General features: G+C 36.7%; 1 protein-coding gene across 4 annotated transcripts in view; it reads right to left on the bottom strand.

Moving 5' to 3' along the window:
- The window catches only part of EIF2A (eukaryotic translation initiation factor 2A), a 45,152-nt gene that overhangs the window by 2,254 nt on the left and 16,143 nt on the right, over positions 1-26,755 (bottom strand). For all 4 annotated transcript variants that reach the window (XM_036896327.2, XM_057499100.1, XM_036896326.2 and 1 more), the window contains 5 exons: positions 24,921-24,994; positions 24,642-24,786; positions 24,339-24,455; positions 21,124-21,695; positions 17,645-17,758 (listed from right to left, as the gene is read on the bottom strand). In XM_036896327.2, the coding sequence (XP_036752222.1) occupies positions 17,645-17,758; positions 21,124-21,695; positions 24,339-24,455; positions 24,642-24,786; positions 24,921-24,994 (1,022 nt within the window). The remainder of the gene's footprint in view (positions 1-17,644; positions 17,759-21,123; positions 21,696-24,338; positions 24,456-24,641; positions 24,787-24,920; positions 24,995-26,755) is intronic.

Here is a 26,755-nt window from a genome sequence, read left to right as displayed (position 1 = left end):
GAGGCTTCACTCTTATGTATCCTCCAAAATTAGAGTGAGATTGTATGACTGAGTACATGTAATGGATGATGCTATAAGTCCTATAAAAGTTTATTTATAATCAGATCAATTCAGCTCTGTAACCTAGTGCCATAAAAAACTTTTATTCCCTGAAAGGCATATTGTATTGCTCCCAATGTGATCAGACCTCTGATAACCTTTCTAGCCTCATTCCTCCTCACTGAGGAACTGCTGATCTTCAAACACTGTTACTTTTCCCAAGGTGCAGTATACTTGTTTCCTGATCTTTGTATGTACTGTTCCTTGTGCCTAGAACACCTCTGAGCTAGCTGGCTGACCCTATTTACCCTTAAAACTTCCCCACTCCCAAGAAACTGAACTGGCTACACATGTGATCTATATCCCTAACGTGTTGTGCTGTCACCCTGTTAGACTGTATCTGAGGTTTCCTCATTCACTGTTTTGCTTGTGCTCCCAGTATAAAACATGCTTTATCACACTTGCTATATAGTGAAAGAGCAAAGGAATGACTCTCCTTTTGTAATTATGACAAGATGTACAATTTGACAAGAGGGGAAAAACTTTACTTATGTCTTTATTGGTCCCAAGGTAGGGCCAATTTCTATTTTTTCCTTATGGAGTCCCCAGTGAAATACGTAAAGCCCCAAGACTCCAAAATTCCAAAACTTCTTACTCAGTGTGTTCTGAGTAATTTTCTGAATCCCAAAACAACCTATGGGGACATGGAACAGAGTATCACTCCTAGATCTCAAACCTAAAGACACCTGCCTGAAGAACTTTGGGGAGTCATTTTTTTCTTTTGGAAGTCGTGTCGGTTGTACTTTTTGGTATACTCCAATACAACAAACATTAATTTCTAAACCTTCTATGTGAAGACACATTACTGAGCACTTTAGAGTATTCGGAAAGAAACTGGTTTTTACTTTTAAGGAGCTATAAGTTCTGATAATACGCAGTTCAGTAATTTTTGTAATATGAAATTAAAGGAGAAAAGTGGACAGAAGAAGAAGATGTTCTACCTATCAAAATTTACTTCTGATATCAGATAAAAAATTTAAAAATTTAGTTATTTGTAATGAGCTGAGACAATTTTTCTTCTAAGGGAAGTTAATGCTATAAATGTGAAAAAAACTACTAAAACTAAGTGAAATATGAAATTTAATTTTCCGTATTTTAAATAATCAAGAGTAAGTCAAAATGTCTGCATTATTATACTTAAAGTTTCACCATTCTCTGAAAAGGATGTGCCATGGTAAGATTAAATTTGCAGTTTCAGTTCTTTTTGATAAAGTTAATAAGCTTATAAAATCATCATTGGTTTATAAAAGTACTTATTAGATAATATATATCTTACTTCTTTATCTCTTGATCACTTAATTCAGAGGCAGGTCTGAGGTCCGGTCAAGGTGAGATCTGGTCATGGACCATTTTGCTTTGTTCTATCACACAGCCATAACTTTTACTAATTCCGGCCAATTGTTTAAAAAATGCATATTGAAAACACTTTTATGCAAAAATGCATATTGAAAAATGCACATAGAAAACATTTTACCATCACTAGGAAAGCACGCAAAGAACAACCCCATAGTGATGGATTAATCATCTTAAGTAAGTAACATGTGGGTGATTATGTGGCAATATGAGGGAACTGTTTTTGTAATTATATAATTATTATGACTTATGTTAATGGCACTATGTGTTTTTTCAAAAGAGCCACAAGGCCAGGTGGCACCCAAGCCCTTCCCCCACCCCAGCTCACCAGTGGGAGGAAGAGAAACAGAGCAGGGAGGGAGTGGAGGCCTGGGACTGCTGAATACCTAGCTCCGGAGATCTGCTCTGAGAGCTCAAACCTACATTTCATGGTGCTTTCATGATACTCGCATGATTACCGGACTGGAAAGCTAATACAGGCAGAATTCCTGGAGAGACTGAGATTACAGCCGCTTGTGGAAAGCAGGGATCCATATCTGGCTGCTCTGGGACAAAAGCTTATACCTGTGTGCTACGCCCACTGGTTAAGGCAGTGGAGACAGGCACAGCAGCTGGGAAGCACAGCAGCTCTTTCCTCCCCCCAGGCACCAATACCACTCCCCTGCAACCCCCGACATTGCTTCAGGGGCTGAGCAGCTCCAAGGTAGAGCTTCTGGAAACTAGAGGGCGCCATATACAAATATGAAACACCAAACAAACCTGGTCCAGAGTAAAATTAATGTAACTCCGGAGAAAGATTTAAATGATATGAACCTTATGACTCTTCCTGAAAGGGAGTTCAAAATAAAAATCATCAACATGCTAATGGACGTACGGAAAGATATCCAAGAACTCAGGAATGAATTCAGGTTGGAGACCCAATCGCTGAAGAGCACAATGGAGGGTATTAAAAGCAGGTTGGATACAATGGAGGAGATGATAAATGAAACAGAAATTAGAGAAGAGGAATACAAAGAAGCTGAGGCACAGAGAGAAAAAAGGATCTCTAAGAATGAAAGAATATTGAGAGAACTGTGTGACCAATCCAAACGGAACAATATTCGCATTATAGGGATACCAGAAGAAGAGAAAGAGAAAGGGATAGAAAGTGTCTTTGAGGAGGTAGTTGCTGAAAACTTCCCCAATCTGGGGAAGGAGATAGTCTCTCAGGCCATGGAGATCAACAGATCTCCCAACACAAGGGACCCAAGGAAGACAACACCAAGACATACAGTAATAAAATTGGCAAAGATCAAGGATAAGGACAGACTATTAAAGCAGCCAGAAAGAGAAATAAGATCACATACAAAGGAAAGCCCATCAGGCTAACATCAGACTTCTCAGCAGAAACCTTACAGGCCAGAAGGGAGTGGCATGATGTGTTTAATGCAATGAAGCAGAAGGGCCTGGAACCAAGATTACTTTATCAGGCAAGTTTATCATTTAAATTTGAAGAAGGGATTAAACAATTTCCAGATAAGCAAAAGCTGAGAGAATTTACCTCCCACAAACCATCTCTACAGTCTATTTTGGAGGGACTGCTATAGATGGAAGTGTTCCTAAGGTTTAATAGCTGTCACCAGAGGAAATAAAACCACAGTAAAGAAAGTAGAACAGCTAATTACTAAGCAAATGCAAAATTAAATTAACTATCCCCACAGTCAATCAAGGGATAGACAAAGAATACAGAATGTGATACCTAATACATAAAAAATGGAGGAGGAAGAAAAAGGAGGAGAAAAAGGAAAGAACCTTTAGATTGTGTTTGCAGCAGCATATTAAGTGAGTTAAGTTAGACTCTTAGATAGTAAGGAGATTAACCTTGAACCTTTGGTAACCACAAATCTAAAGCCTGCAATGGCAGTAAGTAAATATCTATCGATAATCACCCTAAATGTAAATGGACTGAATGCACCAATCAAAAGACATAGAGTCACTGAATGGATAAAAAGACAAGACTCATCTATATGCTGCCTGCAAGAGACTCACTTTAAACCCAAAGACATACACAGACTAAAAGTGAAGGGATGGAAAAAGATATTTCATGCAACTAACAGAGAGAAAAAAAGCAGGAGTTGCAGTACTTGCATCAGACAAAATAGACTTCAAAACACAGAAAGTAATAAGAGACAAAGAAAGACATTGCATAATGATAAAGGGGTCAATCCAACAAGAATATATAACCATTATAAATATCTGTGCTCCCAACACAGGAGCACCCACATATTTGGAACAAATACTAACAGAATTAAAAGGGGAAAGAGAACGCAATGCATTCATTCTAGGAGACCTCAACACACTACTCACTCTGAAGGACAGATCAACCAGACAGAAAATAAATAAGGACACAGAGGCACTGAACAACACATTAGAACAGATGGACCTAACAGACATCTATAGAACTCTACACCCAAAAGGAACAGAATACACATTCTTCTCAAGTGCACATGGAACATTTTCAAGAATAGATCATTTACTAGGCCACAAAAAGAGCCTCAGTAAATTAAAAAATATTAAAATTGTACCAACCAGTTTCTCAGATCACAAAGCTATGAAACTAGAAATAAATTATACAAAGAAAATGAAAAATCCCACAAACACATGGAGGCTTCACAACATGCTCCTAAATAACCAATGGATTAATGACCAAATAAGAACAGAGATCAAGCAATATATGGAGACAAATGACAACAATAATTCAACACCGCAAATTCTGTGGGAAGCAGCCAAGGCTGTGCTAAGAGGAAAGTATATTGCAATATAGGCCTACCTCAAGAAATAAGAACAATCCCATATGAGCAGTCTAAACTCACAATTAATAAAACTAGAAAAAGAACAACAAATGAGGCCCAAAGTCAGTAGAAGGCAGGACATAATAAAGATTAGAGCAGAAATAAATAAAATTGAGAAGAATAAAACAATAGAAAGAATCAATGAAAGCAAGAGCTGGTTCTTCGAGAAAATAACAAAACAGATAAACCCCTCGCCAGACATATCAAGAAAAAAAGAGAGTCTACACACATAAACAGAATCAGAAATGAGAAAGGAAAAATCACTATGGACACCACAGAAATATAAAGAATTATTAGAGAATACTATGAAAAATTATATGCTAACAAACTGGATAACCTAGAAGAAATGGACAACTTTCTAGAAAAATACAACCTTCTGAGGCTGACCAAGGAAGAAACAGAAAATCTGAACAGACCAATTACGAGCAACGAAATTGAACTGGTAATCAAAAACCTACCTAAGAACAAAACTCCTGGACCAGATGGCTTCACCGCTGAATTTTATCAAACATTTAGTGAGGACCTAATACCCATTTTTCCTTAAAGTTTTCCAAAAAATAGAAGAGGAGGGATTACTTCCAAACTCATTCTATGAGGCCAGCATCACTCTAATACCAAAACCAGGCAAAGACACCACAAAAAAAGAAAACTACAGACCAATATCCCTGATGAACATAGATGCAAAAATACTCAACAAAATATTAGCAAACTGAATAAAAAAATACATCAAAAAGATCATCCATCATGATCAAGTTGGATTTATGCCAGGGATGCAAGGATGGCACAATATTTGAAAATCCATCAACATCATCCACCACATCAACAAAAAGAAGGACAAAAAGCACATCATCATCTCCATAGATGCTGAAAAAGCATTTGACAAAGTTCAACATCCATTCGTGATAAAAACTCTCAACAAAATGGGTACAGAGGGCAAGTACCTCAACATAAGAAAGGCCATATATGACAAACCCACAGCCAACATTATACTTAACAGCGAGAAGTTGAAAGCTTTTCCTTTAAGATTGGGAACAAGACAAGGATGCCCACTCTCCCCACTTCTATTCAACATAGTACTGCAGGTCCTAGGCAGGGCAATCAGACAACATAAAGAAATAAAAGGCATCCAGATAGTCAAGGAAGAAGTCAAACTGTCACTGTTTGCAGATGACATGATATTGTACATAAAAAACCCTAAAGAATCCACTCCAAAACTACTAGATCTAATATCTGAATTCAGCAAAGTTGCAGGGTACAAAATTAATACACAGAAGTCTGTGGCATTCCAATACACTAACAATGAACTAGCAGAGAGAGAAATCAGGAAAACAATTCCAATCACAATTGCATCAAAAAGAATAAAATACCTGGGAATAAACCTAACCAAGGAAGTAAAAGACCTATACTCTGAAAACTACAAGACACTCATGAGAGAAATTAAAGAAGATACTAATAAATGGAAACACATCCTGTGCTCATAGATAGGAAGAATTAATATTGTCAAAATGGCCATCCCCCTAAAGCAATCTATAGATTCAATGCAATTTCTATCAAAATTCCAACAACATTCTTCAACCAACTAGAGAAAATCATCCGAAAATTCATATGGGACCACAAAAGACCTCGAATAGCCAAAGCAGTCCTGAGAAGGAAGAATAAGGCAGGGGGAATTATGCTCCCCAACTTCAAGCTCTACTACAAAGCCACAGTAATCAAGACAATTTGGTACTGGCATAAGAACAGACCCACAGACCAATGGAACTGACTAGAAAGCCCTGATATAAACCCAACCATATATGGTCAATTAATATATGATAAAGGAGCCATGGACATACAATGGGGAAAGGACAGCCTCTTCAACAGCTGGTGTTGGCAAAACTGGACAGCTACATGTAAGAGAATGAAGCTGGATTATTGTTTAACTCCATACACAAAAGTAAACTCGAAATGGATTAAAGACTTGAATGTAAGTCATGAAACCATAAAACTCTTAGAAGACAACATAGGCAAACATCTCCTGAATATAAGCATGAGCAACTTCTTCCTGAACCCATCTCCTCGAGAAAGGGAAACAAAAGCAAAAATGAACTCATGGGACTACATCAAACTAAAAAGTTTTTGTACGGCAAAGGATATCACCAACAAAACAAAAAGGCATCCTACAGGATGGGAGAATATATTTGTAAATGATATCTGACAAGGGGTTGACAACCAAAATATATAAAGAACTTACACACCTCAGCACCCAAAGAGCAAATTACCCGATAAACAAATGGGCAGAGGATATGAATAGACAGTTCTCCAAAGAGGAAATTAGGATGGCCAACAGACACGTGAAAAATTGCTGCACATCACTAATCATCAGGGAAATGCAAATTAAAACCACAATGAGATATCACCTCACACCAGTAAGGATGGCCAGCATCGAAAAGACTAAGAACAACAAATGTTGGCGAGGATGCAGAGAAAGAGGAACCCTCCTACACTGCTGGTGGGAATGTAAGCTAGTTCAACCACTGTGGAAAGCAATATGGAGGTTTCTCTGAAAACTAAAAATAGAAATACCTTTTGACCCTGGAATTGCACTCCTTGGAATATACCCAAAGAATACGACTTCTCAGATTCAAAAAGACATATGCACCCCTATGTTCTTCACAGCACTTTTTACAATAGCCAAGATATGGAACAACCTAAGTGTCCATCTGTAGATGAATGGATAAAGAAGATGTGGTACATATACAATGGAATACTATTCAGCCATAAGAAAGAAACAAATCCTACCATTTGCAACAACATGGATGGAGCTGGAGGACATTATGCTCAGTGAAATAAGCCAGGCAGAGAAAGACAAATGCCAAATGATTTCCTTCATTTGTGGAGTATAACAATGAGGCAAAACTGAAGGAACAAATGGCAGCAGACTCAGAGACTCCAAGAATGAACTAGTGATTACCAAAGGGGAGGGGGGGGGCAGGTGGGGAGGGAGGGAGAGGGGACTGAGAGGTATTATGTTTAGTACACATGGTGTGGGTGAGCACGGGGAGAACAGTGTATCACAGAGAAGGGACATAGTGGATCTCTAGCAACTTGCTGCACTGATGGACAGTGACTGCATTGGAGTATGGGTGGGAACTTGATAATATGGGTGAATGTAGTAATCACATTGTTTTCATGTGAAACCTTCATAAGAGTGTATATCAATCATACCTTAAAAAAAAAAAGGAGCCATAAGGGTTATCTATTTTTAAGAAAGTCAAAGTATTTTAACACTGATTTTTCTAAATAAGACATATTGATTCTGTTCCCTTTTCTCAAATTCACATGTTCAAATACCAGAAAAAAACACACAGTAAGCTATTTACATTTTATTACAAAGGGACCTTACGTCAGTACTATATTATATATCATCATATTAACAATATCTTTGATAAAGAGAAAATAACATCACTTATAAAAATAAGAATTTTGTTCGGTGGGCTTCAGATGGTTGAAGGAATATTATACAGCCCTATGGAAAACAATATGAAGGTTCCTCAAGAAATTAAAAATAGAGTTACCATACGATCCAGCAATCCCATTTCTGGGTATGTATCTGAAGGAAATAAAACCATTATCTCAAAGAGATAGCTGTACTCCCCATGTTCATTGAAACATTATTTACAATAGCCAAGGTATAGAAACAACCAAAGTGTGCTCATCAATGAATGAATGCATAAAGAAAATGTGGTGTACACACACACACACATACACAGTGGTGGAATATTATTCAGCCATTAAAAAGGAAAGAAAATCCTACCAGTTGCAACATGGATACACTTGGAGGACATTATGCCAAGTGAGATAAGCCAGAGAAAGATAAATACTGCATGGTATCACTTTTAGTAGAATCTAAAAAAAATAATCAAAATTGTAGAAAGAGAATAGAATGGTGATTTCCATGGGCTGGGAAGTGGGGGAAATGCAGATGGTAAAAGGATACAAACTTTCAGCTATATGATGAATAAGGTCTGAGACCAAATGTGTAACATGGTGACTAGAGTCAATAATAGTGTATTACATAACTGAAATTTGCTAAGGGTAGAATTTAAGTATTGTTACTCCTCCCAAAAGTAAAACAAAATAAATTGATGTTAATTAACTCAATTGTAGGAATCCTTTAACAATATATACCTTTATAAATTCATCACACTGCACACTTCAAAATTTTTGCTTGTCAATTATACCTGAAAATATTAGCTGGAACAAAAAAAGTTATCTTACCTACACTAATATAAAGATGCTATTAACTTATAATATTCAGGGCCAGCAGAGGTCCCTATGCACACTGAGGAAGGACAAATCCTGTTTTTATACAAGTCTAACACTTACATACTTGGAGGAGATTTTACTTGGAGTGACCTAAACCTGAGCTATTTAAAGATATTTCTGAAGATGAACTATATTAACTACAAAAGAGCACACTGATTTTTAAAGGCCAGATTTCAGCAGAATATGGCTGTATAATGTAGTTCTACACGTTAAAATAGTAACTGCCTACCAAAACAAAGAACTGTCAAAATTCAAGCATTGAAAGCAAAACTGCAATGTCTAAATCTCAAAAATGGGGTCATGAAAACTTCATTACAAGATATTCCCAGCCCAGCTGATCTCACTTTCACCATAAGCTTATACATGATCACAACTTATTTGTCAATTATTATACTGGTATGACTTTTCAAATTCAAGATCACATAAAAAATTATTTTAGGGTGGGGCGGAAGATGGCGGCGTGAGTAGAGCAGCGGAAATCTCCTCCCAAAACAACATATATCTATGAAAATATAACAAAGACAACCCTTCCTAGAATAAAGACCAGAGGACACAGGACAATATCCAGACCACATCCACACCTGAGAGAACCCAGCGCCTCGCGAAGGGGGTAAGATACAAGCCCCGGCCCCGCGGGAGCCGAGCGCCCCTCCCCCCAGCTCCCGGCGGGAGAAGAGCAGGCAGAGCGGGAGGGAGACGGAGCCCAGGACTGCCGAACACCCAGCCCCAGCCATCCGGGCCAGAGTGTAGGGCCCTCGATACTGGGAAAACAGGGCAGCAAGAACAGTGAGCAGGCACTGGAGGCTGGGCGACAGAGGACATAAGAAAAGCGCGCGACCATTTTTTTTTTTTTGCTTTTTTGCTGCTTTGTTTTGGCGAGCGCTGTTTGGAAGTCTTAAAGGGACAGGGACCCCAATATTAGGGAAACAGGGCAGAAAGACCGGTGAGCAGAGGCCTGAGGCTGGCACCGGAGAATAAAGAAAAACGAACGACCACCTTTTTTTTTTTTTAAATAAAAATTTTTTTTTTTTTTAATTAAAAAAATTTTTTTTCTTGTTTCTTTTTGTGGTCGTTGTTTTGTTTTAGCGGGTGCTTTTTGGAAGTCTTAAAGGGGCAGGGCGGGCCACTTAATTCAGAGGTAGGGAATCCGGGACCTCTGGGCACCCTAACCCCTGGGCTGCAGGGAGCAGGGAGGCCCCTTACGGAGATAAATAGCCTCCCAGCAGCTCCTGCTCCAACGCGACTCCACCATTTTGGAGTAGCTGCCCGAGCCAGGTCACGCCCACAGCAACAGCGGAGATTAACTCCATAGCAGCCGGGCAGGAAGCAGAAACCCTGTCTGCGCGCAGCTGCGCAGCACAAGCCACTAGAGGCCGCTGTTCTCCCAGGAGAGGAGGGCCACAAACCAACAAGAAAGGAAGTCCTTCCAGCCGTCACTCGTCCCAGTTCTGCAGACTATTCCTATCACCATGAAAAGGCAAAGCTACAGGCAGACAAAGATCACAGAGACAACACCAGAGAAGGAGACAGACCTAACCAGTCTTCCTGACAAAGAATTCAAAATAAGAATCATAAACATGCTGACAGAGATGCAGAGAAATACGCAAGAAAAATGGGATGAAGTCCGGAAAGAGATCACAGATGCCAGAAAGGAGATCGCAGAAATGAAACAAACTCTGGAAGGGTTTATAAGCAGAATGGATAGAATGCAAGAGGCCATTGATGGAATTGAAATCAGAGAACAGGAACGCATGGAAGCTGACATAGAGAGAGACAAAAGGATCTCCAGGAATGAAACAATATTAAGAGAACTGTGTGACCAATCTAAAAGGAGCAATATCCGTATTATAGGGGTCCCAGAAGAAGAAGAGAGAGGCAAAGAGATGGAAAGTATCTTAGAAGAAATAATTGCTGAAAACTTCCCCACACTGGGGGAGGAAGTAATCAAACAGACCACGGAAATACACAGAACCCCCAACAGAAAGGATCCAAGAAGGGCAACACCAAGACACATAATAATTAAAATGGCAAAGATCAAGGACAAGGAAAGAGTGTTAAAGGCAGCTAGAGAGAAAAAGGTCACCTATAAAGGGAAACCCATCAGGCTAACGTCAGATTTCTCAACAGAAACCCTACAGGCCAGAAGAGAATGGCATGATATATTTAATACAATGAAACAGAAGGGCCTTGAACCAAGGATACTGTATCCAGCACGACTATCATTCAAATATGACGGTGGGATTAAACAATTCCCAGACAAACAAAAGCTGAGGGAATTTGCTTTCCACAAACCACCTCTACAGAACATCTTACAGGGACTGCTCTAGATGGGAGCACTCCTAGAAGGAGCACAGCACAAAACACCCAACATATGAAGAATCGAGGAGGAGGAACAAGAAGGGAGAGAAGAAAAGAATCTCCAGACAGTGTATATAACAGCTCAATAAGCGAGCTAAGTTAGGCAGTAAGATACTAAAGAGGCTAACCTTGAACCTTTGGTAACCACGAATTTAAAGCCTGCAATGGCAATAAGTACATATCTTTCAATAGTCACCCTAAATGTTAATGGGTTGAATGCACCAATCAAAAGACACAGAGTAACAGAATGGATAAAAAAGCAAGACCCATCTATATGCTGCTTACAAGAAACTCACCTCAAACCCAAAGACATGTACAGACTAAAAGTCAAGGGATGGAAAAACATATTTCAAGCAAACAACAGTGAGAAGAAAGCAGGGGTTGCAGTACTAATATCAGACAAAATAGACTTCAAAACAAAGAAAGTAACAAGAGATAAACAAGGACACTACATAATGATAAAGGGCTCAGTCAAACAAGAGGATATAACCATTCTAAATATATATGCACCCAACACAGGAGCACCAGCATATGTGAAACAAATACTAACAGAACTAAAGGGGGATATAGACTGCAATGCATTCATTCTAGGAGACTTCAACACACCACTCACCCCAAAGGATAGATCCACTGGGCAGAAAATAAGTAAGGACACGGAAGCACTGAACAACACAGTAGAGCAGATGGACCTAATAGACATCTATAGAACTCTACATCCAAAAGCAGCGGGATATACATTCTTCTCAAGTGCACATGGAACATTCTCCAGAATAGACCACATACTAGGCCACAAAAAGAGCCTCAGAAAATTCCAAAAGATTGAAATCCTACCAACCAACTTTTCAGACCACAAAGGCATAAAACTAGAAATAAACTGTACAAAGAAAGCAAAGAGGCTCACGAACACATGGAGGCTTAACAACATGCTCCTAAATAATCAATGGATCAATGACCAAATCAAAATGGAGATCCAGCAATATATGGAAACAAATGACAACAACAACACTAAGCCCCAACTTCTGTGGGACACAGCAAAAGCAGTCTTAAGAGGAAAGTATATAGCAATCCAAGCATATTTAAAAAAGGAAGAGCAATCCCAAATGAATGGTCTAATGTCACAATTATCGAAATTGGAAAAAGAAGAACAGATGAGGCCTAAGGTCAGCAGAAGGAGGGACATAATAAAGATCAGAGAAGAAATAAATAAAATTGAGAAGAATAAAACAATAGCAAAAATCAATGAAACCAAGAGCTGGTTCTTCGAGAAAATAAACAAAATAGATAAGCCTCTAGCCAGACTTATTAAGAAGAAAAGAGAGTCAACACAAATCAACAGTATCAGAAACGAGAAAGGAAAAATCACGACGGACCCCACGGAAATGCAAAGAATTATTGGAGAATACTATGAAAACCTATATGCTAACAAGCTGGGAAACCTAGGAGAAATGGACAACTTCCTAGAAAAATATAACCTTCCAAGATTGACCCAGGAAGAAACAGAAAATCTAAACAGACCAATTACCAGCAATGAAATTGAAGAGGTAATCAAAAAACTACCAAAGAACAAAACCCCCGGGCCAGATGGATTTACCTCGGAATTTTATCAGACATACAGGGAAGACATAATACCCATTCTCCTTAAAGTCTTCCAAAAAATAGAGGAGGAGGTGATACTCCCAAACTCATTCTATGAAGCTAACATCACCCTAATACCAAAACCAGGCAAAGACCCCACCAAAAAAGAAAACTACAGACCAATATCCCTGATGAACGTAGATGCAAAAATACTCAACAAAATATTAGCAAACCGAATTCAAAAATACATCAAAAGGATCATACACCATGACCAAGTGGGATTCATTCCAGGGATGCAAGGATGGTACAACATTCGAAAGTCCATCAACATCATCCACCACATCAACAAAAAGAAAGACAAAAACCACATGATCATCTCAATAGATGCTGAAAAAGCATTTGACAAAGTTCAACATCCATTCATGTTAAAAACTCTCAGCAAAATGGGAATAGAGGGCAAGTACCTCAACATAATAAAGGCCATCTATGATAAACCCACAGCCAACATTATATTGAACAGCGAGAAGCTGAAAGCATTTCCTCTGAGATCGGGAACTAGACAGGGATGCCCACTCTCTCCACTGTTATTTAACATAGTACTGGAGGTCCTAGCCACGGCAATCAGACAAAATAAAGAAATACAAGGAATCCAGATTGGTAAAGAAGAAGTTAAACTGTCACTATTTGCAGATGACATGATACTGTACATAAAAAACCCTAAAGACTCCACCCCAAAACTACTAGAACTGATATCGGAATACAGCAAAGTTGCAGGATACAAAATCAACACACAGAAATCTGTGGCTTTCCTATATACTAACAATGAACCAACAGAGAGAGAAATCAGGAAAACAACTCCATTCACAATTGCATCAAAAAAAATAAAATACCTAGGAATAAACCTAACCAAAGAAGTGAAAGACTTATACTCTGAAAACTACAAGTCACTCTTAAGAGAAATTAAAGGGGACACTAACAGATGGAAACTCATCCCATGCTCGTGGCTAGGAAGAATTAATATCGTCAAAATGGCCATCCTGCCCAAAGCAATATACAGATTTGATGCAATCCCTATGAAACTACCAGCAACATTCTTCAATGAACTGGAACAAATAATTCAAAAATTCATATGGAAACACCAAAGACCCCGAATAGCCAAAGCAATCCTGAGAAAGAAGAATAAAGTAGGGGGGATCTCACTCCCCAACTTCAAGCTCTACTATAAAGCCATAGTAATCAAGACAATTTGGTACTGGCACAAGAGCAGAGCCACAGACCAATGGAACAGACTAGAGAATCCAGACATTAACCCAGACATATATGGTCAATTAATATTTGATAAAGGAGCCATGGACATACAATGGCGAAATGACAGTCTCTTCAACAGGTGGTGCTGGCAAAACTGGACAGCTACATGTAGGAGAATGAAACTGGACCATTGTCTAACCCCATATACAAAAGTAAACTCAAAATGGATCAAAGACCTGAATGTAAGCCATGAAACCATTAAACTCCTGGAAGAAAACATAGGCGAAAACCTCTTAGACATAAACATGAGTGACCTCTTCTTGAACATATCTCCCCGGGCAAGGAAAACAACAGCAAAAATGAGTAAGTGGGACTATATTAAGCTGAAAAGCTTCTGTACAGCAAAAGACACCATCAATAGAACAAGAAGGATCCCTACAGTATGGGAGAATATATTTGAAAATGACACATCCGATAAAGCCTTGACGTCCAGAATATATAAGGAGCTCTCACGCCTCAACAAACAAAAAACAAATAACCCAATTAAAAAATGGGCAGAGGAACTGAACAGACAGTTCTCCAAAAAAGAAATACAGATGACCAACAGACACATGAAAAGATGCTCCACATCGCTAATTATCAGAGAAATGCAAATTAAAACTACAATGAGGTATCACCTCACACCAGTAAGGATGGCTGCCATCCAAAAGACAAACAACAACAAATGTTGGCGAGGCTGTGGAGAAAGGGGAACCCTCCTACACTGCTGGTGGGAATGTAAGTTAGTTCAACCATTGTGGAAAGCAGTATGGAGGTACATCAAAATGCTCAAAACAGACTTACCATTTGACCCAGGAATTCCACTCCTAGGAATTTACCCTAAGAATGCAGCAATCAAGTTTGAGAAAGACAGATGCACCCCTATGTTTATTGCAGCACTATTTACAATAGCCAAGAATTGGAAGCAACCTAAATGTCCATCAATAGATGAATGGATAAAGAAGATGTGGTACATATACACAATGGAATACTACTCAGCTATAAGAAAAGGGCAAATCCAATCATTTGCAGCAACATGGATGGAGCTGGAGGGTATTATGCTCAGTGAAACAAGCCAAGCGGAGAAAGAGAAATACCAAATGATTTCACTTATCTGTGGAATATAAGAACAAAGGAAAAACTGAAGGAACAAAACAGCAGCAGAATCACAGAACTCAAGAATGGACTAACAGGTACCAAAGGTAAAGGGACTGGGGAGGATGGGTGGGTAGGGAGGGATAAGGGGGGGAGAAGTAGGGGGGTATTAAGATTAACATGCATGGGGGGGTAGGAGAAAAGGGAGGGCTGTACAACACAGAGAAGGCAAGTAGTGATTCTACAACATTTTGCTATGCTGATGGACAGTGACTGTAAAGGGGTTTATAGGGGAGACCTGGTATAGGGGAGAGCCTAGTAAACATAATATTCGTCATGTAAGTGTAGATTAGTGATAGCAAAAAAAAAAAAAAAAAAGGGCAGTTCCTGTGTGGTAACCTCCAACGAGTTCTACACAAGGGTATAAAGGGCATATAAAAGTGTAGGCAAAGGGTCTGTTTGTGTTTATACAGAGGATCAAAGCCTAATTGGGCTACCCCGAAAATGAACTAAGATACGATATGAAAAAGAACTTCCAACATCTGCACCCTCTGGAAGACTCATGCCAGAAGATGATCATCAAAAAACCCCAACAAAGATCCACGCACTGCTACAGCTGTAGATGCACTCATCCCACCAGTTCCTGGACCTGCCATGGGAATGAGGAAGGAGATATCTAAGCTGGCCTGTGCATACAGTAAAACAACAAAATTGGACTGGATCTATACTGTTGGAACTCAACCAAGAATTTGGAGAAGTGCAAATTGTAGCGCTCCAAAGTCTTACAACTACAAACTATTTATTGTTAAAAGAACATATGGCATGTGAACAGTCCCCAGGAATGGGTTGTTTTAATTTGTCTGATTTCTCTCAGACTGTTCAAGTTCATTTGGACAATATCCACCATATCATAGATAAGTTTTCACAAATGCCTAAGGTGCCTAACTGGTTTTCTTGGTTTCACTGCAGAGGGCTGGTAATTACAGATATGCTTTGGTTATGTAACTATACTCCTATTATGTTAATGTGTGTGTGCAATTTAAGTAGTAGCTTAAAACCTATACATGCTGAAGTTACTCTACAAGAAGATATATCAAAGAAATAATCAATCTTCCCATGTTTTCTTCCGCCTGCTACTTCTATAGCTTTTCTTCTTCCTTCCTAATTACAACCCTTAAATAGAATTCGTGCCTCATATCAAATTTACCGAGTATCATAATTCTTCCAAGTGGTAAAGATACCTCAAGACAAATGCTGGGCATAGAAGCCACAGGGCATAAATATGCAAAGAAGTAAAAAGCTAACTTTTTCAAACAATAAGGCTTCTCTCTCACTTACCAACTTCACATTTCCCTGTATGGCCCCGGAAGATGACTGGTTAGCCAGAGACGGGTAAGATTCCTCAAGGGAGGAACAACCTAAGACAGGCACAGTCGCAGGGGGGCCATCAGGTGAGAAATTGGGGATCAACAGAGGTGAGGCTTAGAACCTCACCCCCCCGTTCTGAGAGAAATCTTCTGCATACGTGGATGTTTTATTGCCCTGGTCTAGCTTGGATTAACACATAGTCTACAGGCACACACCTGATCATCTACATGTGCTCTCTTACAACACTAAACTATGTTTTCTACCTTTATCTTGTATCTACCTACCACTTCAGCATTTTATTAAAAATAATAATAATAAAGAGAGAAATGTGGTATCCACATATAAATCAAGTATAAAAACCAAATGAGTATTCATATTTGAACTGACTGTTTATAGTTCATAATGCATGAGCAAAACCGAAAGTTTCTGTGATGACTGCCCTTGTACTGTTCACTATGTAACTTATTCATTATGTAAGAATTTGTTCTACATGTAAAAACTTGTTTGTTATGCCTCAGAAGATTGGAGACTGACAAAAATTAGGCTTGGGGTGGAATAATGATTGTGCATTGAGCATTGACTCCCCTATACAGAATTTTATTGTCGTTAACAACCATTTGATCAATAAATATGAGAGATGCCCTCACAAAAAAAAAAAAAAAAAAAAAAAAAAAGGACAGACTTCCAATGGTAAAATAAATTAGTAACCGGGATGTAATGTATAGCATAAGGAATATAGTCAAGATATTGTAACAGCCTGGTAGGGTGATAGCTGGAACCTAGAATTATGTATATAAATGTTCTACCACTGTGTTGTACACTTGAAACTCATGTAATGTAATACTGTGTGTCAACTACCCTTCAATAAAAAATAATTATTAAAAAAAAAAAAAAATTATTTTAGAAGAATTCCACTGTCTTGGTATTTTTAGTGTCTAGCTTCCCAGTTGAGTGATTTCCTATAGTAATGTAATACTGAGTGACAAAATAGCTTTATAGTCTTGTAATGTCTGTCTGTCTTAATAAACACATGCTTTCAAGAAGGCAAACTATAGCACTTCACATGGGCTCTACCAAAACGGTCAATAGCAAGTAACATAACAGTACCAGTAACATAATCCAATTAGTTTCAAGTTTAAGGTCAGGTCCCATTTCCTTAGCCCTCCATTATATATACAGGACTACTTAGAAATTCATAGGCAAACACAAAAGACATACATTTTTTTTTTAAGTCTATTTAAGTCTAACTCCAACTACCATTTACAATAGTCAAGTCTTTAGGACTACCATATTTAAACTTGAAGGTTAAAAATGAATTTAACTGATTTTGTTTGCTTGTTTCATTGTGAAGAGATTTGTTCCCCAAATACCTGCTTTGCAGCTTTCTTAGCTTCATGCTTCCTTTGATTTTTAAGAGCTGTTTTTGACAACGGCTTATCAGTTCCTGGTTGTGGTTTCATATTCTGAGGTGGTTCTTCCTCATGCTACGGAGAATGTAAAATAAGCAATTCTGAAATGGAGTTCATGCTTTTAAAAACACACACAACATACACAGTAAGTTACACAATTTTGCTAGAATGGGATAAACTTATTTTACAAATTTATTTTAAGATCATTAGCAAAGAATATTTTAAAGCTTTCATTAATAGGTACACTCCAACTGTCAGGGTGGATTTAATGAAGATCTTACTATTAGTTGATATATGATATCTTTCAGTTATATAAGAACTGGCAAAATTTCACTATAGTTCTGTTTAAACAATGGAATTTTTCCTTGTACTACTACTGATACATGACTCTTATGAAATTAGATATCAGCAATAGCTTCTGCAGTTTTTTGTATCTGACTACTGCCAACAGAAACCCAGTTGCCTCATTTGTTTTCTTTGTAGAATGAATTACTCGCTAGGTCTTTACTTGCAAAATCAGAGACTAGAAGATTAAAAATAAAAACAAATGGGAAAACTAAACAGACAATTAAAAAAAGCCAAATAGGGAAGTATGTGGTAACTTCACAATCACAAATCCAATATTAACATAATTAAAGAGGCTTACAAAAAACTGACTTGTCAGACTATACAATGAAAGAGGAGACAATCAATTCCATCATCAGATAACTTATATAACCTTATATAACCATCTATCAACTATATTCCACAATAGAAAAAGGTGAATTAAGGATAGGATCAAGGATATAATAATATAAAACATGGTGATTATAGCTGTTGACACTGTATCGTATAATTGAAATTTGCTAAGCAAGAACTTAAATGTTCTCACCAAAAAAAAGTGAGGTGATAGACATATTAATTAGATGGGAAGAATCCTTTTACAGTATATACACACATCAAATCACCATGGTGTATACTTTCAATATTGTATAATTTTGCATGTCAATTATACTTCAATAAAGCTAAAAATATGAAAAAAATATATACATATATGTAGGTTCAAGTTATCTTCAGAGTAGCTTATGATTACATATAAGTGATAGCACTACAACTTATCAGATTCATCTCCTTATTGCTTTCTCTCTATATTGCTATTATCTTATTAGTGTTAACTGTTTCTTAAAATCTAACATACTCAGCACATCAAAAGGACTAGATCTCCATCAAGTTCCTTGAGCTAGATCTCCGATCAATGCTATAAGTACTGTAAGGAGATGGGCAGGGCTCAAACATTTAAGAAACAGAAGAATAAATAAGAAACCATAAAGTGACTTTATCTTAGCAGCTGCATTAATGATTTCAGGTCATCAAAGTTTTGTGTGTGTACATGCCCTTTTTGAAGCCTGAATATATGAGAACCCATATTCATAGAACACCTTGGATAGCAAGCCTCTTTTTCTTTTTTATCCCCACTGTATATAACGTTAGTTAAGATACACTAGTATTTGCTGAACATTAGTTTTATACATCGGAATTCTTTCAGTAATGGGTCTGACTCAGTGCCTTGCTTTGACTGAAAAAGTTTCTACTCATGAGAACTTGAAAATATGACAAAGCAATTAAAAATGACACAACAAAAAAAGAAATCAGTTATAAGTCTTTGCACACTATTAGCATCATTGTAGCCACTGACAGACTTTCACTTTCGATAAAAAAAATCCACACAGCGACTATGGATCATGAAATTTTCTGGCTTGAGCACTAAGTGCCCATTATATACAATTTCATCCTTATTAACACAATTTTTTCTTCAGTTATATCAATTATGGGACTGTTTTGATGAACATATTATGAAATTGAAGGTTTTTTGGAAAGCCAAGAAATACTTCTCTAAGCTAATTTATATATGAATTTTTATTCATAATAAAGCAATTTTTCTCTTTGGGGGAAGAATCTCAACACTTTTGTTTTCCTTCTGCTATGTAATCTTCTTCCTTATGAAGTGCTGACTAGATTGTCTTTGCTTCTAGTAATTTCTTGACCGTATTTTCTTTGCCATTTTGCTCATTTCTGGAATTTGATACAAAAAAAATTTACTACTGGGCATATGGTTCCTTTAAGTAAAATGATTTGATGGGATCACATAAAAAATGCAGAAATTAGTGGAAATCTTAAATGTTAATTTTCATCTTAAAATGTTCTTACCTGGCTTTATCACTATTTTCAAAGTATTTCTATATTAATTTCTTTCCCTCTCCCACCAAAACAAACTAGTTTTATGGATAAGAGAATAAGAATACACACTAAGTCAGAATGTCTTCCCTTTGTGTTATCTTACAGATTAAGAAATAAGGATAGATTGAGGTTAATTTTGTTTTTATCTTAGGTAAGGAAAATGTCTTAGGTAAGACAAATCCAAAGATTTTTAATGCCCTTTCTTTTTTGATCAAAATACAAATACCGTAAGTAGAGCTTAATTTGCTATAGAGCTTTTTAATATATCTTTGCTAAATAACTTAGTACAACAAAAATGTTTTAACATAACATTTCAATGAAGTCAAGAAGTTACAGATCACTGGGAGGGGGAAAGCTTGTTCTTTTGTTTTTGAAAGTGTTAACAGTGGCACAAGGGAGGTATAGGAATATTTATTTTTTGAAAAATATCTACTTTCCTGAGAGCCTAATAATTAAGTGATTATATAACTCCCTTTACTTGGAACAGTCCCAGTTCACCCCTATTGTATGGTAATCTTTCTAACAATACCAACAATACTGTTGTTCATTCTTACAGAGTACCTTTACTCCTTAACATTGTCACAGAAAATCGTGTCATTAATAAATGCTTTCCCTTGAGCTCTGAAAGACTACCACTTTAAAGCAGGTTGGAATCTGACCAATACTCTGGTTATAACTTTACAACAGAGGTGGGGACTTTTGGCCTAAGGACAACAAATGTGTTTTGTTTGACTGAGAGTGTTTTAAAAACAGAAATTTTACCCAAGTATCCAACCTATTTTGTCTTGAAAAATCAAACATTTTGACAATAGGGCCTAAAATCCCCTATAGAAACAATCAGCTACTACTGTGTAGTTGCCACGGCCTTTAAAGAGGGCATGAGCTTTCCCTTGCAGCCTTCTCTGCCAGTCACCATTGCCTTATATTACCAACCTAGCCTGACAGGCACCTGAATTTGAGCCCGTGATCTCCAAAGTCAACATGCCATACTCAGGTATTGTTCCCAGAAATGTAAAATGTAAATTGTTTAAAATTAACTACTTTATCAATTTAACAATATGAGCTATTCACCATCTTCAGAAGTAGGCCCTCCATGATTTCTACCCTAGAATTTATATTCTTAACAGGTACTAAGTAACACAAGAACACGCATGAGAAAAAGATCTAGAAAACTGCACATACTGAGAAACCTTTTCCTACTAAAGTAGTAAATTTTCACTTACCAGTTTGGAATTGGTGATTGGTTTATTTCTTAATGCTGGGGGTCTATAAGCTGTTGCGACTTTAGGTTCTTCACTGGGCACATCACTTGGAACTGCTTGATAAGTTATTGTTTTTGCTGGAAATATTCCATCTAAGACTGGTTGCCAAGAAACCTGCCATAATTCTGCATCTGATGGCACCTCATACTTGTGTAAGACTGAGCCAGTGTAATGCCAAATCTTGTATCCATTGTTAACACGTAACCTGGGAGCACACGTAGCTGTTAAAATATGCTCACCATCTGGGCACCACGCGAAGTAAGTAGAATCAGAGGCCACTGGTTTAGAAATAAGTTTGTAGTTTTTAACATCCCACACTTCCATTTGTCCTCTCAGATTTCCAAATCCAGCTAGTACTAATATATGTCCATGAGGGCTATAGTAGGCTGCATTACGAGGACCAGTTCCAAAGTCAAACACAGGATCACATTTCAAGTTAAAAACTGTCGCTTTGGCAGGCATAAAACCATAAACAGCACAAAACTCAGTAGAACTAGAATTCCAAACTACATCATAAATGGGGCCACTTTTTGCTAGAAAAAAATATAAAACCCAAATTAGCAATAATTATATAAATATAATACTTATTAGCACAAGTTATAATCATATTACACTCATAAACATGTTACAGCAAAAATGTAAAAATCTCAAGGTATGTTAACATTAAAATAGTTCCACATGTCTATGGGGATTATTTAAGAACGCCTAAAGAATCTCAATTTCTTTTAAACATTTTGACAATATGGGCTCATAGAAGCATAGGATATTATTATTATTAACAAAATATATTTTTTAAAATTAAAGTATCACTGATATACAATCTTATGATTTCAAATACAAAACACAGTGGTTCAACATTCACCCATATTATCAAGTCCCCACCCCCTCTCTTATGGTCACTTTCTATCAACATAGTAAAATGTTATAGAGTTATTAATTGTATTCTCCAAGCTGTACTGCCATCCCTGTGACCTACCTATACTGTGACTGCGAATTATAGTGCCCCTTAATTCCCTTCTCACTCCCTGTCCACTCTACCCAACCCTACCCCTTTGGTAACCACTAGTCCCTTCTTGGTGTCTTATGAGTTTGCTGTTATTTTGTTCCCTCTGATGAACTAGTTTTTATTGGAAGACGTAATATATGTACAAAGTAAAAGAATATAAACCATATAAAAGACATGCCACAAAAATAAGTCTCTCTACACAAAGACACTCCTGTTACATTTCTTTTCAGGATCTTTTTGTTGAAATTAAACATCTTTTAAATATATACACACAAAAAAACCCCCAAAGTTCTCAACTTTTGTTGTTTCAATTATACTTTGCCTTGAAGAATTTTCCATATAAACCATTAACATCTCATTCTTTTTGGTTGCACTGTGTTCCATTACAAACCTTGTTATGTATTCTCCACTGTCAATGCACATAAATCACATCTATAGGAATGAAACTCTCCGGTCAGAGGGCACATACATTTACTTCATAATATAGCACGAAAATGCCCTTCAAAGAAGTTGCACCAATTTATGCTATCAATAGTTTTTGATATGAAGATTTTTTTCTCACTCTGTGCACTTTAGTATTTTTATCTTTGCCAACCTACTAAGTGAAAAACTGTATCTTGTTTTCCTATTTCTTTTATTATAAACTAAGCAACCTTTTAATATATTTAGATATAATTTAATTTCTTTTTATGTGGACTTTTTTACTGTCCCATGCCTATTTTTCTCTCCAGTTACTGGTCTTTTATTAATTTACTTGATAGAGTAACAAAATTCACCTTTATTATACTCATCCTTTGTAAAAATTTTCTGCCAGTTTTTAAATTTATGAACTTTCTTACCCCAATGTAGGAATCCATACTTTTAATATATTCAAATTTGCCATTTTTCCCTTATGACATCTGCCTTGTTCAGAAAGTGCTTTTGTATTTTAAAATTAGGAAAAAAATTCTCCCATATTTTCATCTAGTTCTATAGTTTAAGGTATAATTTTTTGGCACAACTAGAATTTATTGTGGTGAAGAGTTAGTAACGTTAACTTTTTGCTCTAAAAAGCTAGCCAGTTGTCCCCATTTATTAAATAGTATCTTCCCCCACTGATTTAAAAACAGACTTTATCAATGGCCATGGACATATGGACCTGTTTCTGGATTTTGCCCTGTTCTACTGATTTATCTGTCTATCCATAAGCCAGAACCAAAACTGTCTTAATTACATTTACTTTACATTTTAATATCTTCTATTATCAGATTTACCCCTGACTTCTCTTCTTTCACAATGTTTTCAAAACATTTTTGCATGTTTATTTTTCAAAATCAATTTGAGGACCAATTTGAAGGCAGTTAAAAAAAAAACTATTGGCATTTTTATTTAATTATTAGATCAATTTGGAGAGAAATGGTATCATTATACAATTCTTATTAAAGGTCATAGTTTGTCTTTTAGAAATTACAGGGTTTTCTTCCCATCGGTCCTAAATATTTCTCATTGATTGTTGCTATATATGGAAACTTTCCTTCCATTATGTTTTCTAAGTGGTTGTTTATACTATGACTTCATCTGTATGAGCAGAGATGACTCTGTTTTCTCCTTTCAAAATTATATACTTACTCTTTGATAAGTTACACTGACTGGGTCCTTCAGAATGTTAAATGGTGGAAAGGGGAGTCATCCTTGTTTTCTTTCTGACTTCAATAGGAATATATAATCTTTTTGAAAGAAGGTTACCTTACTTTTACATGTACAACTCAAAATGAAAAAATTAGGGAGTTGCCAGAATTTTTACATTGTGTTGTTTTACAGTTAATTTAGCCCATCAAAAGAAAAGATGAAATGGTAACATTCTTCAGTTCTGAAGATAGTGCTAAACTCACTAGATCAACTTACTGCTGTAGTAACTTAAGTATGTACCAAAAGGGCTAGTACAATGCAGTCACCTCACACAGCAAGTTCCCTACTGAAGTGCCAGCATAACGAAACTAGCTAATTAGATTCTGTCAAAATAAGGCATGTTTGGAGGATGATGTAATTAATTGAGAGTAATTTTACCTTAAAGGCTATTAAAATATATGAGTTTTATCACTCGATCAAGAATTTAGATTTTATCATCTTTATGGCACAGTATTTTTTACTATCACCGTTTTGATCATGGGAAGGCTTCTGGGATACTCACGTAATTGCACTATAGCACTTTCTCCATTTGTTGCAATGTAGAGCAGTGTTTGTTCCCCGTAGTAGGAGGCTCCTGTCTTGTCAACATCCGTACTAGCTATTACCAGCACAGCAGTAGCTATAACAGTAAAATCCTTAATTAGATTTAAAACACAAATTAATCCAATGGTAATTAACAAAATATTAAAATTGTAACAGAGTACATGTAAATTTTCATTAAGAGCTGACACTTTTTTTCCTATAAATACAGGAAAGTAAGTCTAAATTAATACTTGATCAATAAAATAAGATATATTTATCATACCTTTTTTATTCCATAACATAGTAACCTTATCAGCCTTAAAGAAACTTTTATTGGCTAAAGCTGCATGAGGTCCATCAAAGTTGGGGTACTGATACAATCTAACAAAAGAAGGTGCACCCTTACTTCCTGGAACATAGACAGCCACCTAGGATACACAGACAAAAATCATTAAATTGAGGCATATAAACTAAGACAGACACATTTTTATAGTCATTTAACACTGGGAAAACAGTTTATCTCATAACATTCCACAGGAACAAACAAAAAAACAGCAATTACCTTGTATGGCTGGGGTCCAGGTGATAACACAAAATCATTAATTTTTTGCAAATGCAATTTATTTGCAATTGTGTCTAAAAAAAAAAGTAAATGGTGTTACACTGATGAGAGAAGTGAACAGGAATAAGTTAAGATTCTGAATGCATTATAAAAGTTAAATGTAACTATCCACTAATCCTGCTAATTGTAGTCTCATATAGGTAAGACAGAGCAACATAGCAGAAAAAGTATGCGATGGGAGCAAGATAGACCTATACCTGAATTCTTACTCAGTCACTTACTGGCTGTATGAATCTTGGGGAAATAATGGGATTACACACCTAACTCCCAATGATTGATCTCAAGAGCACAGTACCAGGCACATATAGGTATTCAATGAATGTCAACTCCCTTCTCTTCAACCTCTGGAATAAAACAGTCATTAGAAAATGACTCTAGCCTACTGTTGTAGAATGTGGAAATGGAAATTATGTACTAATGTTAATAAACAGACCCATGATAATGATCACAACAATGACTATTTATTGAATACTCACTGTGTACTTTGCAGACAGAACCCATGTTATGAATAATACTGCTCCCCTACTTAAGGGATCAAGAGCTATTAATCTTTCTTTGTTCAAGTTCAGAGCTTAACAGCTGCTCAAAGTAGCATACCAAACTGTCAAACTGGGAGCCCCCTCTGACATGCTCAGAAAGAGGCAAATAAGCAAACAAGCTAACTCAAAATCAATGGGGAAAATGAAGTCATTGCTAATGCCTATATGGATGGTGCTCAAAATCAGCCTGTGTGTCATTTTTGGTACCTGTGAACAGAGTTACCAATTCTTATTCTACTTTAATATACTCAAAATTAAAGTACAGTCACTAATGGAATACTCTAAGAATAAAAGGAACTACAAAACTTTTTTCTTTATTTTCAGTAATCATGTTACTGTTGGTACTGCTATTCTAAGACTACTATGTGGCTAATAAAGAATGAAGCAAATGAGTATGTATGTGAATATGGAATTTTCAAACTATCATTCTTGGTATCCCAGAGAAGCAGGAGTTTTAGTGTTAGCAAAAGGCAATACAGATATAAGATAAAAATGAAAAAGAAAAAAAACACCTAGAAACAAGATCAAAACTGTAGCAATGAGAACCCCCTACACTCAGATTGTGATCTCTGAATACCATGTGCCACTAAAAGGAACCAGAGTATCTTGGACAATTGGCTGATTCTAGGTGTGCAGCAAGCAATATACAAGATAATCCTAGAATGGGATGTCTTACATATAGTAAAGAAATTAAGGACTAAATGACCAAAGATGTGCCAATTGGAAAACAATAAGAACAGCAATTGAAATGGACTGAAACACATCATATAGGTTTGAATCTGTAGTTCATAAGGAACTGGTTGCAATGGAGATTGTAAAACAAAGAACTCATTATAGTAAAAATGATAAGGGGAAAGAATATTTATCTTGCTTTTCCTATATAAATGGTAGTACTAGGTAATTAAATAGTAGATGAGGCATTTCCCTTTACAGAAGTAGTACAGCTATTTAATGGGGGAAGAGAAGTTGGGGAGTGGGGTTAGAAAATCACCAATTTGCATCTACACATGAAATAATGGACCTAGGCATTGAACATTAATGTCAGCTAACCGTACAAGACTGAAGACAGGAAGACACTATGTGCTTATTGATAAAAGAATCAAACACTGCCTTATGATATAGTCTTGCTCTCATTTCCAGCTCCCTTCCCCCAAAGAAGAACCTGACCAACTCTAGATCCAAATAGCAGGGAAAGATGAACATGTTAAATTACAGAGTAAGATACAGTAGCAAAAA

Source organism: Manis pentadactyla, chromosome 1 (assembly GCF_030020395.1).
Source record: "Manis pentadactyla isolate mManPen7 chromosome 1, mManPen7.hap1, whole genome shotgun sequence".
In the NCBI taxonomy this organism is placed as follows: domain Eukaryota; kingdom Metazoa; phylum Chordata; class Mammalia; order Pholidota; family Manidae; genus Manis; species Manis pentadactyla.
Note: the sequence above shows the minus strand (reverse complement) of the source record. Positions and strands in the feature narration are given on the sequence as shown.